At 51.2% G+C, this 22509-nt stretch overlaps 1 protein-coding gene across 1 annotated transcript in view; it reads left to right on the top strand.

The window, feature by feature from the left end:
* TTC16 (tetratricopeptide repeat domain 16) overlaps window positions 1–22509 on the top strand; it is a 253336-nt gene that overhangs the window by 143584 nt on the left and 87243 nt on the right. The window contains exons 7-9 of the mRNA XM_069236961.1: window positions 1324–1453; window positions 11444–11658; window positions 12772–13193. Of these exons, the coding sequence (XP_069093062.1) occupies window positions 1324–1453; window positions 11444–11658; window positions 12772–13193 (767 nt within the window). The remainder of the gene's footprint in view (window positions 1–1323; window positions 1454–11443; window positions 11659–12771; window positions 13194–22509) is intronic.

Here is a 22509-nt window from a genome sequence, read left to right as displayed (position 1 = left end):
GAGTCTATTGCACTCGCTCGCTCTGAGTCTGTTGCACACGCTTGCTCTGAGTCTATTACACCCTCCCCCTCTGAGTCTATTCCACTCGCTCGCTCTGTGTCTGTTGCACTCGCTCCCTTTGAGTATATTGCACTTGCTTTGAGTCTATTGCACCCGCTCCCTCTGAGTCTATCGCACTCGCTCCCTCTGTGTCTGTTGCACTCGCTCCCTCTGTGTCTGTTGCACTCGCTCCCTCTGAGTGTATTGCACTCGCTCGCTCTGAGCCTATTACACTCGCTCCCTCCGAGTCTATTGCACTCGCTCTCTCCAAGTCTATTACACTTACTTCCTCTTAGTCTGTTGCACTCGCTCCCTCTGAGTCTATTGCACTTGCTCACTCTGAGTCTATTGCACTCGCTCCCTCCGAGTCTATTGCACTCGCTCCCTCTGAGTCTATTACACTCGCTCCCTCCGAGTCTATTGCACTCACTCCCTCCGAGTCTATTGCACTCGCTCCCTCTGAGTCTATTACACTCGCTCCCTCTGAGTCTGTTGCACTCGCTCCCTCTGAGTCTATTGCACTTGCTCCCTCTGAGTCTATTGCACTCGCTCCCTCTGAGTCTATTACACTCGCTCCCTCTGAGTCTGTTGCACTCGCTCCCCCTGAGTCTATTGCACTCGCTCCCTCTGAGTCTATTGCACTTGCTCCCTCTGACTCTGTTGCACTCGCTCCCTCTGAGTCTATTACACCAGCTCCTTCTGAGCCTATTGCACCCGCTCCCTCTGAGCCTATTGCACTCACTCCCTCTGAGTCTGTTGCACTCCCTCGCTCTGAGTCTATTGCACTCGCTCGCTCTGAGTCTGTTGCACACGCTTGCTCTGAGTCTATTCCACTTGCTCGCTCTGTGTCTGTTGCACTCGCTCCCTCTGAGTATATTGCACTCGCTTTGAGTCTACTGCACCCGCTCCGTCTGAGTCTATCGCACTCGCTCCCTCTGTGTCTGTTGCACTTGCTCCCTCTGTGTCTGTTGCACTCGCTCCCTCTGTGTCTGTTGCACTCGCTCCCTCTGAGTGTATTTCACCCGCTCCCTCTGAGTCTATTGCACTGGCTCCCTCTGTGTCTGTTGCACTCGCTCCCTCTGTGTCTGTTGCACTCGCTCCCTCTGAGTGTATTGCACTCGCTCGCTCTGAGTCTATTGCACTCGCTCGCTTTGAGTCTATTGCACCCGCTCCCTCTGAGTCTATTGCACTCGCTCCCTCTGAGTCTATTGCAGACCCTGCCTTTGAGTTTTCCTTCTCATACCCCACTCTTGCTGACACTTGCTTCTGTATTCTTTCACACAGTATTGCCTGCCTGGCTGCTCTGGGAAGATATGCTGACTGCCTCAGACTAGTGAGTAAACTACTGGAGGAGGACAGAGCGAATCCCGACCTGTACGTGCTGAGAGCCAGGCTGCACTACAAGTTCAATAAGGTGCGTGCAGAGCGAGAGAGAGGCCGCACTACAACCTCTGTAGAGTACATTCAGGACATGTGGCAGAGAGACGGCGCACTGCAGGGTCACAAAGGTACATGCTGGCGTGTGGTAGAGAAGGGTTGCATTAGAAGCTCAGTTCTGTCCTTTCAGAATATGTGGCAGAGAGATGCTGCACTGCAGGTTCAAGAAGGTATTTTAAGCTTGTGGCTGAGAAACGCTGCACTATCACCATCACCATCACCATAGTGTGAACAGAGGCTCCCAGCATCACTGCAGTATGAGTGGACACTCCGACCTTCATGATGGTACGGATGGACACCGCACTCCATCCATCACCAATGGACACCGCACTCCACCCATCACCACTCTGTCAGTGGAGGCTCCCAGCATCACTGCAGTACGAGTGGACACTCCGACCTTCATGATGGTACGGATGGACACCGCACTCCATCCATCACCAATGGACACCGCACTCCATCTATCACCACTCAGTCAGTGGAGGCTCCCAGCACCACTGCAGTACGAGTGGACACTCTGACCTTCATGATGGTACGGATGGACACCCCCACACTCCATCCATCACCACTCGGTCAGTGGAGGCTCCCAGCATCACTGCAGTACGAGTGGACACTCTGACCTTCATGATGGTACGGATGGACACCCCCACACTCCATCCATCACCACTCAGTCAGTGGAGGCTCCCAGCACCACTGCAGTACGAGTGGACACTCTGACCTTCATGATGGTACGGATGGACACCCCCACACTCCATCCATCACCACTCGGTCAGTGGAGGCTCCCAGCATCACTGCAGTACGAGTGGACACTCTGACCGATGGTATGGATGGACACCGCACTCCATCCATCACCACTCTGTCAGTGGAGGCTCCCAGCATCACTGCAGTATGAGTGGACACTCTGACGTTCATGATGGTGTGGATGGACACCGCACTCCATCCATCACCACTCGGTCAGTGGAGGCTCCCAGCATCACTGCAGTACGAGTGGACACTCCGACCTTCATGATGGTGTGGATGGACACCGCACTCCATCCATCACCACTCGGTCAGTGGAGGCTCCCAGCATCACTGCAGTACGAGCGGACACTCCGACCTTCATGATGGTGTGGATGGACACCGCACTCCATCCATCACCACTATGTCAGTGGAGGCTCCCAGCATCACTGCAGTATGAGTGGACACTCCGACCTCCATGATGGTACGGATGGACACCGCACTCCATCCATCACTACTCGGTCAGTGGAGGCTCCCAGCATCACTGCAGTACGAGTGGACACTCCGACCTCCATGATGGTACGGATGGACACCGCACTCCATCCATCACCACTATGTCAGTGGAGGCTCCCAGCATCACTTCAGTACGAGTGGACACTCCGACCTTCATGATGGTACGGATGGACACCACACTCCATCCATCACCACTCGGTCAGTGGAGGCTCCCAGCATCACTGCAGTACGAGTGGACGCTCCGACCTCCATGATGGTACGGATGGACACCTCACTCCATCCATCACCACTCTGTCAGTGGAGGCTCCCAGCATCACTGCAGTATGAGTGGATGCTCCGACCTTCATGATGGTACGGATGGACACCGCACTCCAGCCATCACCACTCTGTCAGTGGAGGCTCCGCTCCCACCATCACATCGTTATGAATTGAAACTCTAACCTCACGATGGATACTTCTACCTCCAGATTCCTCACCTTTGAATAATCCCAGGTGCAGAATGAAAACCTTTGTAACAGTGCTCTGGTGCTGGCAGGTGGTTTTGACTCGTTGTGACATCAGACGTGGAGTTTTGATGACGTCATTGGAGTCATAACGCGTCCCATAAGACCAGCGTCCCAACAACACTTCTGTTTTTTCCTGCACCTGTTGATGCCATCTGCAGCGTCCCTGTCTTGTGTGAGATTTTTCAGTTTCAATTTCTTTCACTTTGGTGCAAGTCGCGTCATTTTCCATTCTAAAAGATCAGGCTGTCAGCCTTTTCTGCACTGTGAGGCCATATGCCCATCACAGGCTTTCACTGTGACTTTGTTTGGGATCTCGGCTCGTGACATAACACCTCGCCATGCAACGTCTGTCAACCAGTGCTCCCTAAGGCCATCGAGGACAGCAGTTCTGCTGCAGAACGGGTCCGTGGAGACAGTGCTCGAGCAGCGGTGCTATTCTCTGGACTTCCTGATTGCTAAGAAATACTGCAGTCTTCGTCCGATCCTCACCCTCGGGTTCCTGACTTGGTTCCCAAGAAGAACAAATTCAGAATGTTGTCCCTGGATCCAGAGGTACTGGCACTGGGCTTGGAAGGCTGGATGGTGGTGATAGAGCTGCAGGACAGGTACCTTCACATTCCGATCCTGCAGACACTTTGTAGTGGGTTCTATCCATTATCAGTTTCAAGCGCTTCCTCTTAGATTGACCTCAGCACCTCGAGTCTTCTAAAGGTGATGGGAGTAGCGACATATCTCAGACGAGCGAAAACCACAATGTTCTTCTATATCTAGCAACATACAAGCACGAATGGCTCACCAAAGCCAGTTTCCCGAGTTGGTGTCTCACCATCTCCTTTCAGCAATTTAAATGTATACAACTTGGGTTTTCAATCAATTGTCCAAATCTCACCTAGGTCTTTCACATTACCTTCTGTTCATTGAGATATTACTAGATACTACCACGCTTCAAGCCTTCCCTCCTCAACAGAGGATTCAAGACATTCAGGACATGTTTCCAGTATTTCGACCAGGAGCTCAGGTATCTGTCCAGAAGGCCCTTTGAATGCTCGTGTGTTGGCTTTTAGAATCATCCTGGTCACTCAGGCTCACTGGCCCATGATGTCTCTTCAGTGGTGTCTCCACAGACAGTAATTCCAACATAAGGGATAGTTGTTGGAATCCATTACAGTCTCCAACAACGCTTCTTGGAGTTAAGCTAGTGGGGCATAGTGGGTAACCTCTCTCAAGGGAGGCACTTCTATCACCCTTCAGTGGTGTCCACGGTAGTAATGGACACATCCACTTTTGGATGGTGTGCGCACCAAGAGCACTTGGAGATTACAGGCCTTTTGTTTCCAGAAAAGCAGAGGTGACACCTCAGTCTGCTGCAATTGAAGGCTATTCAGTTAGTTCTCAAAGCCATCCTCTCTTCTATTTGAGGTCAGTCAATCAAAATCTTAACCAACAACATAACTATAATGTGGTATCTAAGCAAACAATTGTTGTGTGGGGTCTCAGGCTCTCTGCAGAGAAGTTCTGAGGCTATGGACTTGGTCACGACAACACAGTATGTGACTGGTGGCTGGTCACACGGCGGGCTCCTTGAATATCAGAGCCAATAGCTTCAGTCTGCATCATCTTGCTGACACCAGAGGTGTCTTCTCCCAAAGGTAGCACAAGATCTCTTTTCGCATTGGGCCACTTCAGATGGACTATTTGGAACTCAGAGCAACACTCCTTGTCCAAAGTTCTGTTCCCTCAGTATCCGTTGCAGGGAGCATTGAGGGAAGTGTTTCACTTGACATGAAAATTTCCACTTAACTATGCACTCCCTCCTATACCCTTGATTCCTTGAGTTCTAAGGAAGGTTCAGCACGACTGGGCCCAAGTCATTCTCATCACCCCGGATTGGCCGAGAAGGGTGCGGTACACAGATCTATGGCACCTCACTGTACCGTTCCTGTAGGAGGCTGGCCCTCTATGGCGTGTGCAACACTAGGCACACTGTGCAGGGGGCCCAGGCAAACAAACTTTTGTTTCCAGAGGTAAAAAGTAGGTCACCTAATGCTCTACTGTTTGAGGTAGCTGGTTGAGCAGTTAGGCTAATCTTAGAGAAGTGCAAAGCATTTGTTGTACCAATCATGCAACTCACACACTCAAAGGAATAACTTGAGTCCAATTTACAAAAATATTTATGATTTTTTTATATATATTTAACGACCAAGATTATCAAAATTGAGTAAGTCCTTCTGAAGATATGGATTTTTGAAGTTTTAATAAATGCAGTCTTTCTGTGTGTAATTGCGCACCATCAGAATCAATAGGAAGACACCTTTAAAAATCCATACAAAATCACAGTTACTTTACCAAGTTCTGCTTTTGCATGTTGGTCGAGGTCATTGGTGGGCACGATGTTGCCAGCAGGAGAAGTTTGTGCGGCTCCCGGTTCCGGCGGGAGCAGCATTGGAAAGTCTCTTGGAGCTGGTGGAGGGCCAATGAGGGGGTCCACTTGGAAAAGGTCTGCTCTTGCAAGTTTAAAGGTGGTGCCTTGGGGTCCCCTTGGAGTGTCGAGGTCGCAATGGACCCTTCGGGCACAGCTGGTTCTTCATTGCAGGGCACAGGGCAGCCGCGTGGCGAGCGAATCGGTGAGCCAGAGGCTGTGCGCAAAGATGCCGTTTGGATCTGGATGTAGGTCTTTTTGAGGGTCACTTACAGGACAACAGGGGTACTCTGGTGGGCGGTCTAGGGTGTTCCTGAAGTCCCTCGGCTAGGGCTTCCTCCTTTTCCTTTTTCAGCTCTGGGCCAGTTGGATTTCCTGGTGTCCGACGTCAGCTGACCACTACCCAGGGTATTGGCACGATTCTGCCACTGGAGGGCGCAGTGCCACCAAACTTGCACACTTGTGGGGTTTGTCCTCTTGGTCGTCGGTGTGTCGGTGGGTCTGGCTGAGACTTCCAGTTCGGGAGATATCGTCCGGTCAGTGAAGTGACCCTCGCTGGGTTGTTGATTCTTGGTTTGTTGCAGCGTGGTACCTCCACACTGGGGGGAGGTCTTGGTTGATTGGTGAAGCCTGGAGATCCTTTGGGTTTCTTGAGGTAAGTCAAGTGTCCAGCTTCTCTGCAGCAGCGATTGTCGGGTCCTGGGTGCAGCAGGCAGGGTTTGGCGCCTTTTCTTGATGCAGCAGGTCCACAGTTCTCATGCCTTGGATCTTTTTTGTGCTGGTCTTCTTTGCATCCTTTGAATCTGATTTCTTGGTCTAGGGATGCCCACTAAATACTGAATTTAGTGGGTGTTTTAGGGCAAACCTGGTAGTGTCCAATGGGACACTTACCTTTGTGTGGCTACACCTACTATATTAACCACTTCCTGTAGGAAGGGTCACTTCCCTAAACCTAATTGTCTATTCCCCTTCCATCTAAGATGGAGAAAAATGAAATGGAGTGTCCACCTCACAGGCAACACTTTAGGAGTGGTGCATGCCAGGTGGGGCCACTCCTAATACCCCTGTGTGTGGTTTTCCTCCTTTGCTCCTGCCAAAAAGTGGGGGTTTGCAAAGGGGATGACCATCTGCTGCTAGCAGCAGGCCTGCCCTTTGAAGCTCACAACCAGGGCAGTGCGCATTCCTGAGGGAGGGGGTGTTGGCTCCTCCACCCAGGAAGGGCATTGTTTTACAAACCAGAGAGACAGGGCTCTTCCCCAAGGTTTGTATATTGGCTGTCTGGAAGTGTCAGGCTGGATAGAACCAGTCGGCAACTATTCCAGGATAGTTAGCTTTTGCAGGGAGAACCTCTAAGTTGACCACTGGGTACATTTAGGGATAAATCCAATACTGGTACCAGTTTGGATTTATCATTCTGAGTTGTTTGATACCAAACAACCCAGGGTTCAGAGTAGACATCATGTAGCTGGACAACTCGTGTTGACCAGTGTCCAGCACATATATTAAAATGGCTGCTCTGTTCACTCACTATGTCCCAGGTTTGGCAAGGACACAGTGGGGGCATATTGCTCATGCAGCTATGCCCTCACATACAAAATGGTGCACTCTGCCTTAGGGATGGAAGGCCTGGTAGAGGGGTGTCTTACCCATAGTAAATGCAGCGTATGGTTGACAGGGCACACAGGCAGTGTGCCAATGTGAGCTTGTGTTTTAGGTTTGCACCAGGACACTCAGCCTGCAGTGGCAGTGCTGGGTGCAGCTGAATGCAGGGCCCTAGAGGGTGGCACAATCAGTGCTGCTGCCCTCAGGGGCCGACTCTTAGTACCCCATTCCCTGGGTACCGAAGTACCATTTACTAGGGACCTATAATGGCAGCTAAAGGTGTCTTCAATTGTGCCAATGCATCACAACAGTTTAGGGAAAGAGCTCTGACCCAGGGAACCTGGTTAGGAGGGGCCCTGGGCACTACAACTTCTAGGCTACATCATACACCGGGCAATAAGTGGGAGCTAACCATGCAAAAAGAGGCCTTTTCCCACAGGTCCTCTTCTTCTATCACTCAGAGAGAACCTGTGCCAGTCGATGGGACAGATCGTGCTCCCCAGTCTTCAGACCCTACACCTGAGTCTACACTCATCTCCTGCGTGGAGATCGAACAGCGCAATCTGAGCACCTTTCCACTCCCACTGGAAGTGGTGGACATGATCCTTTCTGCATGTCGCCTTTCTTCCAAATCTGTCGATACAGGGAGATGGAACACATTTGTTTTCCAGTGCAGTGATTTACAGATAGATCCTTGTAAAGCTTCGCCCTGCTGTGTGCTATAATCTGCACCGTCCTTAGCTCAAGGGCCGGGTAGTAGCTACTGTGAGGAGTTATCTTCTGTCCCGATCACTGTCTCTGTGTCTACCAGACCAACCCTCCCAATTCAAACCTCCGGTAGCTGCAACATTCGTAAAAGGTTTGACAAACAGGTCTTCTGAAACCCTTCATTATCCCACAATGGGATCTTGACCTACCTCTGACGTTTCTGATGGGGGGTCCACTTGAGCCCCTACACAGTTGTCAATTGGGACTATTAACATATAAGACTTGTCTTAGCAGCTACTCCTTCAGCTTGACATGTTAACGAGTATCAAGCCCTGTCTGTTCTTCCCTTTAGATGCTTCTTCCCTGGTAAGTTGGTGCTGTGAAGTTTCGCTGCTTCCCTGCCTAGGGTGGTGAACTATCACTGCTTCCCTGCCTATGGTGGTGAACTATCACTGCTTCCCTGCCTATGGTGGTGAACTATCACTGCTTCCCTGCCTATGGTAGTGAACTATCACTGCTTCCCTGCCTAGGGTGGTGAACTATCGCTGCTTCCCTGCCTATGGTGGTGAACTATCGCTGCTTCCCTGCCTATGGTGGTGAACTATCGCTGCTTCCCTGCCTAGGGTGGTGAACTATCACTGCTTCCCTGCCTAGGGTGGTGAACTATCACTGCTTCCCTGCCTACGGTGGTGAACTATCACTGCTTCCCTGCCTACGGTGGTGAACTATCACTGCTTCCCTGCCTACGGTGGTGAACTATCACTGCTTCCCTGCCTACGGTGGTGAACTATCACTGCTTCCCTGCCTACGGTGGTGAACTATCACTGCTTCCCTGCCTATGGTGGTGAACTATCACTGCTTCCCTGCCTATGGTGGTGAACTATCACTGCTTCCCTGCCTATCACTGCTTCCCTGCCTACGGTGGTGAACTATCACTGCTTCCCTGCCTATGGTGGTGAACTATCGCTGCTTCCCTGCCTAGGGTGGTGAACTATCACTGCTTCCCTGCCTATGGTGGTGAACTATCACTGCTTCCCTGCCTATGGTGGTGAACTATCACTGCTTCCCTGCCTAGGGTGGTGAACTATCACTGCTTCCTTGCCTATGGTGGTGAACTATCACTGCTTCCCTGCCTATGGTGGTGAACTATCACTGCTTCCCTGCCTAGGGTGGTGAACTATCACTGCTTCCCTGCCTATGGTGGTGAACTATCACTGCTTCCCTGCCTATGGTGGTGAACTATCACTGCTTCCCTGCCTATGGTGGTGAACTATCACTGCTTCCCTGCCTAGGGTGGTGAACTATCACTGCTTCCCTGCCTATGGTGGTGAACTATCACTGCTTCCCTGCCTATGGTGGTGAACTATCGCTGATTCCCTGCCTAGGGTGGTGAACTATCACTGCTTCCCTGCCTATGGTGGTGAACTATCGCTGCTTCCCTGCCTATGGTGGTGAACTATCGCTGCTTCCCTGCCTAGGGTGGTGAACTATCACTGCTTCCCTGCCTAGGGTGGTGAACTATCGCTGCTTCCCTGCCTATGGTGGTGAACTATCACTGCTTCCCTGCCTATGGTGGTGAACTATCACTGCTTCCCTGCCTATGGTGGTGAACTATCACTGCTTCCCTGCCTATGGTGGTGAACTATCACTGCTTCCCTGCCTAGGGTGGTGTCCCATTTCCTCTGGGACAAACCATCACACTACCAACCTTTTATCTTTTATCCACCTCCACATCTTTATAAGGAAGAGGAAAGACTGCACAGATGAGCACCTAGAAGAGCCATCAACAATTATATTAGCCATACTAAGGATGTAAGGTCAGATGTCCAATTAGTTCAGTGATAACACTGGTGTCAAAAAGGGTTAATTAGTATAAAAACATACGACTTTCAGACAGATTACTCTGTGTTTTAAGATCTGTTATGTCTTGGCTAATAAAGATCCACCCTAAGAGACCGTTCCACCAGAACAAAGTCTTCCTCAGTAGCTCTAACCAGAGGTGGACCTGAGGTGGACATGCAAAGCAGCTATGTGGTCGTCTCCCTTTACCTTTGCCAAACAGTACTGTTTGGATTCAGATGTAGGAAGGGGCGGACACTGTGCTCTCTCTGTACTTCAAGATTTTCTAATACAAAAGCAACTTTTCTCTTCTGACTCCTCCTACAAGTTGTGTGGGAATCTATTCAAATGTCAGTAATCAGCAGATAGAAGTCTCCATCACAAGTGATTGTAACTTACTTTTAGTTACGATCTTTCTGTTGATGCTCTGTCTACCGGCAGATTCCTAATTACCCATCTCTACCTTCCCCACTAGTGAAGAGAAAACTCTTATAACTTACAACGTTTATATATATTTTTAATAAAATACTTAAGTATACAATTTACCAATATACAAGTTTCAGTTATCTGAAAACGCCTCAGAATTCATAGCAAAAACAGAGAGAAACGCTGTTGACAAAGGTCTTGAGGGTTTATGACTTCAATGATATCGGCACGACTCCATGCCTGACATCCCTATGGAGTCGACGACACCTGCTGGCACCAGAGAGCTATTAAAAATGTTCTCCAGATCCAGTCTATGCCTGGGATTATTCCAAGGTGAGGAATCTGCAGGTAGGTAGAGTATCCACCAGAAATATCATTACCATCTGCAATTTTGTCATCACCGTACTTTGAACACTACCAATGCCACGGCATTATGAATGGACACGCCCACCATCCATACAGTATAATTGATGCTCCTTCAAACACGAATGCTTACATGGATGCTCCCATCATCACTGTTGCATGAAAAATATATTTTGGCAGTTGTTTAATTCACGATATTAGACATCAAACCAGAAGCCATGTTTTCTTGGGAACGGATCACTTTTTGTCGATGAGCAGTCCAAACATGCAACACACTGTGTTTCTGTCAACATTAGTCTCAGTACATATGCATTCTTTCTCATAGGCTTTGCCCTTTGAAAAACAAGACACTTGTATAAGTTTTAAGTGCTTTCTCTTTTCGTCACTTTCATTCACATGCATCTTCACACCAAAAGCTTATTCATAAAGAAGCAAGTTTCAGATTTGTTTTGCAAGTTTTAAAATTCCAATGCAGATCAACCAGATAGAAAGAATAAAATAATATAGTATGTTAGAATTTGTCAACCTTAGCAAATCAGGTAAATGCGTGTCATGCAAAGTTTAGAAAGGAAAGTGCATGTTTAAATGTGGCTTTTGGTTAGGCCTAGTTTTCACTCATACACGTTATTTAATTAATGGATTTTATTTTCTACTAAAATCTCTTGCACTACCCTGCTATGAATAGACTCCCCAATTGTTACCGTGCTATGTATGGATGCTTTCACCATCACCATTTATGAACTGATACTGTGACAAATCACCTCTATGAATGGACTCTCCCATTGCCACCACACTATCAATGGACTCTTCCACCATCATTGTATGGCTTTAATTGACGAAACCGGGTGCAGAGTTCGTAACTGTCCTGTTGTTTCAGGTCCTTTTGTGTTACCAGGACGTGGGGGAAGCACTGCGGCTGGACTCAGACCACAGGGCAGCCCAGGCTCTGATGCGTCACCTGAAGAATCAGGCAGATGAAGCCAAGGCCCTGGCTGTGACCAAAGCTGTGGAGGGACAACTCCAGGAAGCCCTGAGCAAGATCTGCAGTGCAATAGAACATGACCCCACTAATGCTGAGTATTACACATTCAGGTACATGCTGAAACAGTAAGGTCTGGAGCGCGGGCACATTGCAGACCTTTATTACTCAGTGCACATGAAGGGTGTAGCTCGAAAGAGGCCTGGGAGGTGACCACAAGGGAGTGCATTGACCCAGAGGGTTGTGAAAAGGTGCACATAGGGGTGAGTGATTCAGCGACACCTGGGAGAGTGTATTCTTGGGAGCCATGGGCCCTGAGGGTTCTGGAAGGGTTCACATGAGAGACAGTGATTCAGGGACACCTGGGAGAGTGTGTGCTTGGGAGCCATGGATCCAGAGGGGGTTGGGAAGCATACACATGGGAGACAGTGGTTGAAAGACTCCTGAAGGAGTGTGTTCCTGACAGCCATGGACCCAGAGGGGGTTGGGAAGCGTGAACATGGGAGACAGGGATTGAGGGACACCTGGGAGAGTATATACCTGGGAGCTATGGACCCAGAGGGTTCTGGAAGTGTGCACGTGGGAAACAGTGGTTTAGGGACTGATGTGAGAGTGTTTCCTTGGAAGCCATAGAGCTAGAGGGGGTTCAGAAGCGTGCACATGGGAAACCGTGATTCAGGGACACCCAGGAGAGCTTGTACTTGGGAGCCATGGACTCAGCCGGTTCTGGACGGGTGCTCTCTTTTGGAGACTTAGGACTCAAATGGGTCTGGGTGGGAAGTTGTGCACATGGATGTAGCGTGACCTTGGAAAGCATGCACATGGAGGAGCATGGGTCTTAGGGGAACTGAGAGGGCATGTACGTGGGAGCCAGGGATTTAAAGGGCCTGGGAAGGCACGGATGTGGCAAATCATTGATCTGGAATGTCCTGGCGGTGTGTGAACACGGGTGACCATGGCTCCAGAGGGACGTGGCAGGACACGGATATGGCAAACCATGGGTCTGGAAGGTCCTGGTGGTGTGTGGACATGAGTGACCGTGGCTCCAGAGTGGCCTGGCAGGGTGTGTTCATGGGTCCATAAGGGCCTTGGAGTGTGTACGTGGTGGTGGAGACTTGGAGAGAGACAGAGAGGAAGGTAGGCCTTCCATGATTTTAGTACTTACCTCTCTGTGCTCTGTTTTTTTGCCCCCAACGCCACTTCCCACCTGCCCTACCATGCGGCAGAGGGACACTCTACAGAAGGCTCCAGGACTTCAGTTCAGCAATGGATGACTTTGTGCTAGCAATGCACATGAGTGGAGCTGGCGAGATCCCCCCGGTGGGGACCCAGGCTGTAGGGGTGACCCCAGAGCTGACGGCGATGAGTGGGGCTGCCGAGATCCCCCCACTGGCGACCCATGCTGTAGAGGCACCCCCAGAGCTCGCGGCAATGAGTGGGGCTGGAGAGAGCCACCGAGTGACGAGGGATCCTGGCACTGGTGAGCAGCTCTCTGTGCTCCTGGAAGCCCAGAAGCAGCTGCTGCTCACCTACAATGATTTTGCTGTGCACTGTTACAAGAAAGGATTCTACGAAGAGGGGGTGCTGCTCCTGAATAAGGCCATCAAGGGGCAGAAGCATGAGATTGGCCTCTACATGAATCGAGGAGGTAAGCAGGGGTGGGACAGACACTGTTTCAGCACATACAGGGTTGTGTGTAGGATGAGTTTAAGGGTACTTAACTGGTTTAGTTCCTTCTGTGCTCTTCAGTGACCCTCCAGGAGGCCAGCTTTGGGAGGGAGGTCAGCAGTGTGTGGCATAAATGTACTCTGGGCTGTGAGAAGCATCATTCTATCCCTCCACAACAAGCTCATCTGTTCACACCGCCCCCTTCACCCAGACTGCTTCTGTTCAGATTGCTAATGAGAGCTGGAAGGCCCGTTGGGTAGCCATGCGCTTTATATATTTCTAGCATACCATAGCAAATGTCGGTGTGTTCATGCTCCAGCTTGTATATCCTGAGTGACAAGGATAGGCACACATGTCTGACACCTATCAGGGCCTTGAATAAACTATTTACATGTCATCATTTGGGAGCTGATGAAGGTAATAACCAATGTGTATAAGCATCGTCAGGGGAGGTGTCCATTGGATTCCCTGCCCTTCCATCCAGGCTTCTGTAGATCTTGCATCCCTGAAGCTGGATCTCGGCTCTGGCCCGTCATAAGACATGCCACCTGTCACACACTACATGACTCTTCCTGGAGAGGGCCTCTGTCTATAGCATCTCTGGCCCATCATGAGACATGCCACCTGTCCCACGCTACACACCTCTTTCTCAAGAGGGCTTCTGTCTGTGGCCGTTCAGGCCCATCATGAGTCATGCCACCAGTCCAACACTATACGCCTCATCCTGGAGAGGGAGTCTGTGGCGTCTGGCCCATCATGAGACATACCACCTGTCACACACTACACAACTCTTCCTGGAGAGGGCTTCTGTCTGTGGCTTCTCTGGCCTATCATGAGACATGCCACCTGTCCCACGCTACACACCTCTTCCTCGAGAGGGCTTTTGTCTGTGGGGTCTCTGGCCCATCATGAGACATGCCACCCGTCCCACGCTACACACCTCTTCCTCGAGAGGGCTTCTGTCTGTGGGGTCTCTACCCGGTCATGAGATATGCCACCTGTCTCACACTATGTGACTCTTCCTTGAGACGGCTTCTGTCTGTGGCGTCTCTGGCCCATCATGAGACATACCACCCGTCCCACGCTACACTATTCCTCTAGAGGGTTTCTGTGTGTGGCGTCTCTGGCCCATCATGAGACATGCCACCAGCCCAACACTATACGCCTCATCCTGGAGAGGGCGTCTGTCTGTGGGGTCTCTAGCATGTCATGAGACATGCCACCTGTCACACAACACACGCCTCTTCCTGGAGAGGGCGTCTGTCTGTGGGTACTCTGGCCCGTCATGAGACATGCCACCCGTCACACGTTACACGCCTCTTCCTGGAGAGGGCGTCTGTCTGTGGCGGCTCAGGCCCATCATGAGACATACCACCAGTCTAACACTATACGCCTCATCCTGGAGAGGGCGTCTGTCTGTGGGGTCTCTAGCACGTCATGAGACATGCCACCTGTCACAACACACGACTCTTCCTGGAGAGGGCTTCTGTCTGTGGGGTCTCTGGCCCGTCATGAGACATGCCACCCGTCACACACTACACGCCTCTTCCTGGAGAGGGCGTCTGTCTGTGGCGGCTCAGGCCCATCATGAGACATACCACCAGTCCAACACTATACGCCTCATCCTGGAGAGGGCGTCTGTCTGTGGGGTCTCTAGCACGTCATGAGACATGCCACCCGTCACACACTACACGCCTCTTCCTGGAGAGGGCGTCTGTCTGTGGTGGCTCAGGCCCATCATGAGACGTGCCACCCGTCCCACACTACACGCCTCTTCTTGGAGAGGGCTTCAGTGTGTGGCGTCTGGCCCATCATGAGACATGCCACCAGTCACACACTACACGCCTCTTCCTGGAGAGGGCGTCTGTCTGTGGCGGCTCAGGCCCATCATGAAACATACCACCAGTCCAACTCTATACACCTCATCCTGGAGAGGGCGTCTGTCTGTGGGGTCTCTAGTACGTCATGAGACATGCCACCCATCCCACGCTACACGCCTCCTCTTGGAGAGGGCGTCTGTCTGATGGGTCTCTGGCCCGTCATGAGACATGCCACCCGTCACACACTACACGCCTCTTCTTGGAGAGGGCTTCTGTCTGTGGCGTCTCTGGCCCGTCATGAGACATACCACCAGTCCAACACTATACGCCTCATCCTGGAGAGGGCGTCTGTCTGTGGCGGCTCAGGCCCATCATGAGACATGCCACCCGTCCCACACTACACTCTTCCTCTAGAGGGCTTCTGTCTGTGGCATCTCTGGCCCATCATAAGACATGCCACCCGTCCCACGCTACACTCTTCCTGGAGAGGGCGTCTGTCTGTGGGGTCTCTGGCCCGTCATAAGACATGCCACCCGTCCCATGCTACACACCTCTTCCTGGAGAGGGCGTCTGTCTGTGGGGTCTCTGGCCCGTCATAAGACATGCCACCCGTCCCATGCTACACGCCTCTTCCTGGAGAGGGCGTCTGTCTGTGGCGTCTCTGGCCCGTCATGAGACATACCACCAGTCCAACACTATACGCCTCATCCTGGAGAGGGCGTCTGTCTGTGGCGGCTCAGGCCCATCATGAGACATGCCACCCGTCCCACACTACACTCTTCCTCTAGAGGGCTTCTGTCTGTGGCATCTCTGGCCCATCATGAGACATGCCACCCGTCCCACGCTACACTCTTCCTGGAGAGGGCGTCTGTTTGTGGGGTCTCTGGCCCGTCATAAGACATGCCACCCGTCCCATGCTACACTCTTCCTGGAGAGGGCTTCTGTCTGTGGGGTCTCTGGCCCGTCATAAGACATGCCACCCGTCCCATGCTACACGCCTCTTCCTGGAGAGGGCGTCTGTCTGGGGGGTCTCTGGCCCGTCATAAGACATGCCACCCGTCCCATGCTACACTCTTCCTGGAGAGGGCTTCTGTCTGTGGGGTCTCTGGCCCGTCATAAGACATGCCACCCGTCCCATGCTACACGCCTCTTCCTGGAGAGGGCGTCTGTCTGTGGGGTCTCTGGCCCGTCATAAGACATGCCACCCGTCCGATGCTACACGCCTCTTCCTGGAGAGGGCGTCTGTCTGTGGCGTTCGTCGCTGTCCTCCTGCCCAAAGGGTTGACCAGGCAGTATGGTGTGACACCTTCTCCTGAATGGCTTTTACTATAAGAAGGCTGTGAGGGACTCGAGTGCAATGCTTCCTTCCTGGCACACAACCCCAGGGGTATCAGTCCCCATCTCTCCAAGCCCAGCTCCTCTTATCCTGCCTGTCGTGCAGGGAAAGGCTGCTCCTGGCCTCCACCTTTGTCCTAAGCCTCATTTCTACTTTTGCTCTTGTTTTTCAGTTAAATCTATTTTTTTTTATTTCCCTGCACCATTGGCAGACACTTCAGTCGGCGCAGAGATCTCTGCATGGAGGAATATAGAGGAAAATAGAAACGTTTATTTTACTCAAATATGAATATCATTAATTTAAATTCAACTTTATGTATTTATGTTAAATGTAGACCAAAACAAAGGCTATAGCTCTATTAACATAAAATACACACTACATCTCACCCTCTTCCCTCCGGTACACACTAATACTCAGCCTCTTCCCTCCAGTATAAACAAATACTCAGCCTCTTCCCTCCAGTACACACTAATACTCAGCCTCTTCCCTCCAGTATAAACAAATACTCAGCCTCTTCCCTCCAGTACACACTAATACTCAGCCTCTTCCCTCCAGTATAAACGAATACTCAGCCTCTTCCCTCCAGTATAAACGAATACTCAGCCTCTTCCCTCCAGTACACACTAAACCTCAGCCTCTTCCCTCCAGTACACAATAATACTCAGCCTCTTCCCTCCAGTACACACTAATACTCAGCCTCTCCCCTCCAGTACACACTAAACCTCAGCCTCTTCCCTCCGGTACACACTAAACCTCAGATTCTTCCCTCCAGTACACACTAAACCTCTGCCTCTTCCCTCCTGTACACTCTAAACCTCAGCCTCTTCCCTCCAGTACACACTAAACCTCATCCTCTTCCCTCCAGTACACACTAAACTTCAGCCTCTTCCCTCCAGTACACACTAAACTTCAGCCTCTTCCCTCCGGTACACACTAAACCTCAGCCTCTTCCCTCCAGTACACACTAAACCTCAGCCTCATCCCTCCTGTACACTCTAAACCTCAGCCTCTTCCCTCCAGTACACACTAAACTTCAGCCTCTTCCCTCCAGTACACACTAAACCTCAGCCTCTTCCCTCCAGTACACACTAAACCTCAGCCTCTTCCCTCCAGTACACACTAAACCTCAGCCTCTTCCCTCCAGTACACACTAAACCTCTGCCTCTTCCCTCCTGTACACTCTAAACCTCAGCCTCTTCCCTCCAGTACACACTGAACCTCAGCCTCGCCCCTCCAGTACACATTAAACCTCAGCCTCTTCCCTCCAGTACACACTAAACCTCAGCCTCTTCCCTCCAGTACACACTAAACCTCAGCCTCTTCCCTCCGGTACACACTAAACTTCAGCCTCTTCCCTCCGGTACACACTAATACTCAGCCTCTTCCCTCCAGTACACACTAAAACTCAGCCTCTCTCCTCCAGTACACTCTATACCTCAACCTCTTCCTCCAGTACACACTAAACCTCAGCCTCTTCCGTCCAGTACACACTAAACCTCAGCCTCTTCCATTCAGTACACACTAAACCTCAGCCTCTTCCCTCTGGTACACACTAAACCTCAGACTCTTCCCTCCGGTACACACTAAACCTCAGCCTCTTCCCTCCATTGCACCCTAAAACTCAGCCTCTTCCCTCTGGTACACACTAAACCTCAGCCTCTTCCCTCCAGTACACACTAAACCTCAGCCTCCTCCCTCCGGTACACACTAAACCTCAGCCTCTTCCCTCCAGTACACACTAACCCTCAGCCTCTTCCCTCCAGTACACACTAAACCTCAGCCTCTCCCCTCCTGTACACACTAATACTCAGCCTCTTCCCTCCGGTACACACTAACCCTCAGCCTCTTCCCTCCAGTACACACTAAACCTCAGCCTCTTCCCTCCAGTACACACTAATACTCAGCCTCTTCCCTCCGGTACACACTAAACCTCAGCCTCTTCCCTCCAGTACACACTGAACCTCAGCCTCGCCCCTCCAGTACACATTAAACCTCAGCCTCTTCCCTCCGGTACACACTAAACCTCAGCCTCTTCCCTCCAGTACACACTAAACCTCAGCCTCTTCCCTCCGGTACACACTAAACCTCAGCCTCTTCCCTCCGGTACACACTAAACCTCAGCCTCTTCCCTCCGGTACACACTAAACCTCAGCCTCTCTCCTCCAGTACACTCTATACCTCAACCTCTTACTCCAGTACACACTAAACCTCAGCCTCTTCCCTCCTTTACACTCTAAACCTCAGCCTCTTCCCTCCAGTACACACTAATACTCAGCCTCTCCCCGCCAGTACACACTAAACCTCAGCCTCTTCCCTCCAGTACTCACTGAACCTCAGCCTCGCCCCTCCAGTACACATTAAACCTCAGCCTCTTCCCTCCAGTACACACTAAACCTCAGCCTCTTCCCTCCAGTACACACTAAACCTCAGCCTCTTCCCTCTGGTACACACTAAACCTCACCCTCTTCCCTCCAGTACACACTAAACCTCAGCCTCCTCCCTCCGGTACACACTAAACCTCAGCCTCTTCCCTCCAGTACACCCTAAAACTCAGCCTCTTCCCGTCCGGTACACACTAAACCTCAGCCTCTTCCCTCCATTGCACCCTAAAACTCAGCCTCTTCCCTCTGGTACACACTAAACCTCAGCCTCTTCCCTCCAGTACACACTAAACCTCAGCCTCTTCCCTCCGGTACACACTAAACCTCAGCCTCTTCCCTCCAGTACACACTAACCCTCAGCCTCTTCCCTCCAGTACACACTAAACCTCAGCCTCTCCCCTCCTGTACACTCTAAACCTCAGCCTCTTCCCTCCAGTACACACTAACCCTCAGCCTCTTCCCTCCAGTACACACTAAACCTCAGCCTCTTCCCTCCAGTACACACTAACCCCCTGCCTCTTCCCTCTGGTAAACATTAAACCTCAGCCTCTTCTCTCCAGTACACACTAAACTTCAGCCTCTTCCCTCCGGTACACATTAAACCTCAGCCACTTCCCTCCAGTACACACTAAACTTCAGCCTCTTCCCTCCAGTTCACATTAAACTTCAGCCTCTTCCCTCCAGTACACATTAAACCTCAGCCTCGTCCCTCCAGTACACACTGATACTCAGCCTCTTCCCTCCAGTACACACTAACCCCCAGCCTCTTCCCTCCGGTAAACATTAAACCTCAGCCTCTTCCCTCCAGTACACACTAAACTTCAGCCTCTTCCCTCCGGTACACATTAAACCTCAGCCTCTTCCCTCCAGTACACACTAAACTTCAGCCTCTTCCCTCCAGTTCACATTAAACTTCAGCCTCTTCCCTCCTTTACACATTAAACCTCAGCCTCGTCCCTCCAGTACACACTGATACTCAGCCTCTTCCCTCCAGTACACACTAACCCCCAGCCTCTTCCCTCCAGTACACACTAACCCCCAGCTTCTTCCCTCCAGTACACTCTAACCCCAGCCTCTTCCCTCCAGTATACACTAAACCTCAGCCTCTAACCTCCAGTACACACTAACCCTCAGCCTCTTCCCTCCAGTACACACTAATCCTCAGCCTCTTCCCTCCAGTACACACTAACCCTCAGCCTCTTCCCTCCGGTACACATTAAACCTCAGCCTCTTCCCTCCGGTACACACTAAACTTCAGCCTCTTCCCTCCGGTACACACTAAACTTCAGCCTCTTCCCTCCGGTACACACTAAACCTCAGCCTCTTCCCTCCGGTACACACTAAACCTCAGCCTCTTCCCTCCAGTACACACTAAACCTCTGCCTCTTCCCTCCAGTACACACCAAACCTCAGCCTCTTCCATCCAGTACACACTACATCTCAGCCTCTTCCCTCCAGTGCACACAGAAGTTTAGCCTCCTCCCTCTAGTACTCACTGAACCTCAGCCTCGTCCCTCCAGTACACAATAAACCTCATCCTCTTCCCTCCAGTACACAATAAACCTCATCCTCATCCCCCCCAGTCCACATTAAACCTCAGCCTCTTCCCTCCAGTACACATTAAACCTCAGCCTCTTCCCTCCAGTCCACATTAAACCTCAGCCTCTCCCCTCCAGTACACGCTAAACTTCAGCCTCTTCCCTCCAGTACACACTGATACTCAGTCTCTTCCCTCCAGTACACACTAAACTTCAGTCTCTTCCCTCCAGTACATATTAGACCTCAGCCTCTTCCCTCCAGTACAACTTAACTTCAGCCTCTTCCCTCCAGTACACAGTAAACCTCAGCCTCTTCCCTCCAGTACACACTAAACCTCAGCCTCTTCCCTCCAGTACACACTAAACCTCAGCCTCTTCCCTCCAGTACACACCAAACCTCAGCCTCTTCCATCCAGTGCACACTACATCTCAGCCTCTTTCCTCCAGTGCACACAGAAGTTTAGCCTCCTCCCTCTAGTACTCACTGAACCTCAGCCTCTTCCCTCCAGTACACAATAAACCTCATCCTCTTCTCTCCAGTACACATTAAACCTCATCCTCTTCCCCCCCAGTCCACATTAAACCTCAGCCTCTTCCCTCCAGTCCACATTAAACCTCAGCCTCTTCCCTCCAGTCCACATTAAACCTCAGCCTCTCCCCTCCAGTACACGCTAAACTTCAGCCTCTTCCCTCCAGTACACACTGATACTCAGTCTCTTCCCTCCAGTACACACTAAACTTCAGTCTCCTCCCTCCAGTACATATTAGAACTCAGCCTCTTCCCTCCAGTACACATTAAAATTCAGCCTCTTCCCTCCAGTACACACTTAACTTCAGCCTCTTCCCTCCAGTACACACTAACCCCCAGCCTCTTCCCTCCAGTACACACTAACCCCCAGCCTCTTCCCTCCAGTACACTCTAACCCCAGCCTCTTCCCTCCAGTACACACTAAACCTCAGCCTCTAACCTCCAGTACACACTAACCCTCAGCCTCTTCCCTCCAGTACACACTCACCCTCAGCCTCTTCCCTCCAGTACACACTAACCCTCAGCCTCTTCCCTCCGGTACACATTAAACCTCAGCCTCTTCCCTCCGGTACACACTAAACTTCAGCCTCTTCCCTCCGGTACACACTAAACCTCAGCCTCTTCCCTCCGGTACACACTAAACCTCAGCCTCTTCCCTCCGGTACACACTAAACCTCAGCCTCTTCCCTCCGGTACACATTAAACCTCAGCCTCTCCCCTCCAGTACACGCTAAACTTCAGCCTCTTCCCTCCAGTACACACTGATACTCAGTCTCTTCCCTCCAGTACACACTAAACTTCAATCTCTTCCCTCCAGTACATATTAGACCTCAGCCTCTTCCCTCCAGTACAACTTAACTTCAGCCTCTTCCCTCCAGTACACATTAAACCTCAGCCTCTTCCCTCCAGTACACACTAAACCTCAGCCTCTTCCCTCCAGTACACACCAAACCTCAGCCTCTTCCATCCAGTACACACTACATCTCAGCCTCTTTCCTCCAGTGCACACAGAAGTTTAGCCTCCTCCCTCTAGTACTCACTGAACCTCAGCCTCTTCCCTCCAGTACACAATAAACCTCATCCTCTTCTCTCCAGTACACATTAAACCTCATCCTCTTCCCCCCCAGTCCACATTAAACCTCAGCCTCTTCCCTCCAGTCCACATTAAACCTCAGCCTCTTCCCTCCAGTCCACATTAAACCTCAGCCTCTCCCCTCCAATACACGCTAAACTTCAGCCTCTTCCCTCCAGTACACACTGATACTCAGTCTCTTCCCTCCAGTACACACTAAACTTCAGTCTCCTCCCTCCAGTACATATTAGAACTCAGCCTCTTCCCTCCAGTACACATTAAAATTCAGCCTCTTCCCTCCAGTACACACTTAACTTCAGCCTCTTCCCTCCAGTACACACTAACCCCCAGCCTCTTCCCTCCAGTACACACTAACCCCCAGCCTCTTCCCTCCAGTACACTCTAACCCCAGCCTCTTCCCTCCAGTACACACTAAACCTCAGCCTCTAACCTCCAGTACACACTAACCCTCAGCCTCTTCCCTCCAGTACACACTCACCCTCAGCCTCTTCCCTCCAGTACACACTAACCCTCAGCCTCTTCCCTCCGGTACACATTAAACCTCAGCCTCTTCCCTCCGGTACACACTAAACTTCAGCCTCTTCCCTCCGGTACACACT

The sequence above is a fragment of the Pleurodeles waltl genome, chromosome 6, assembly GCF_031143425.1.
Source record: "Pleurodeles waltl isolate 20211129_DDA chromosome 6, aPleWal1.hap1.20221129, whole genome shotgun sequence".
NCBI classification, from domain to species: Eukaryota; Metazoa; Chordata; class Amphibia; order Caudata; family Salamandridae; genus Pleurodeles; species Pleurodeles waltl.
The sequence above is the reverse complement of the archived record's forward strand: the minus strand, read 5'-3'. Positions and strand labels throughout refer to the sequence as shown.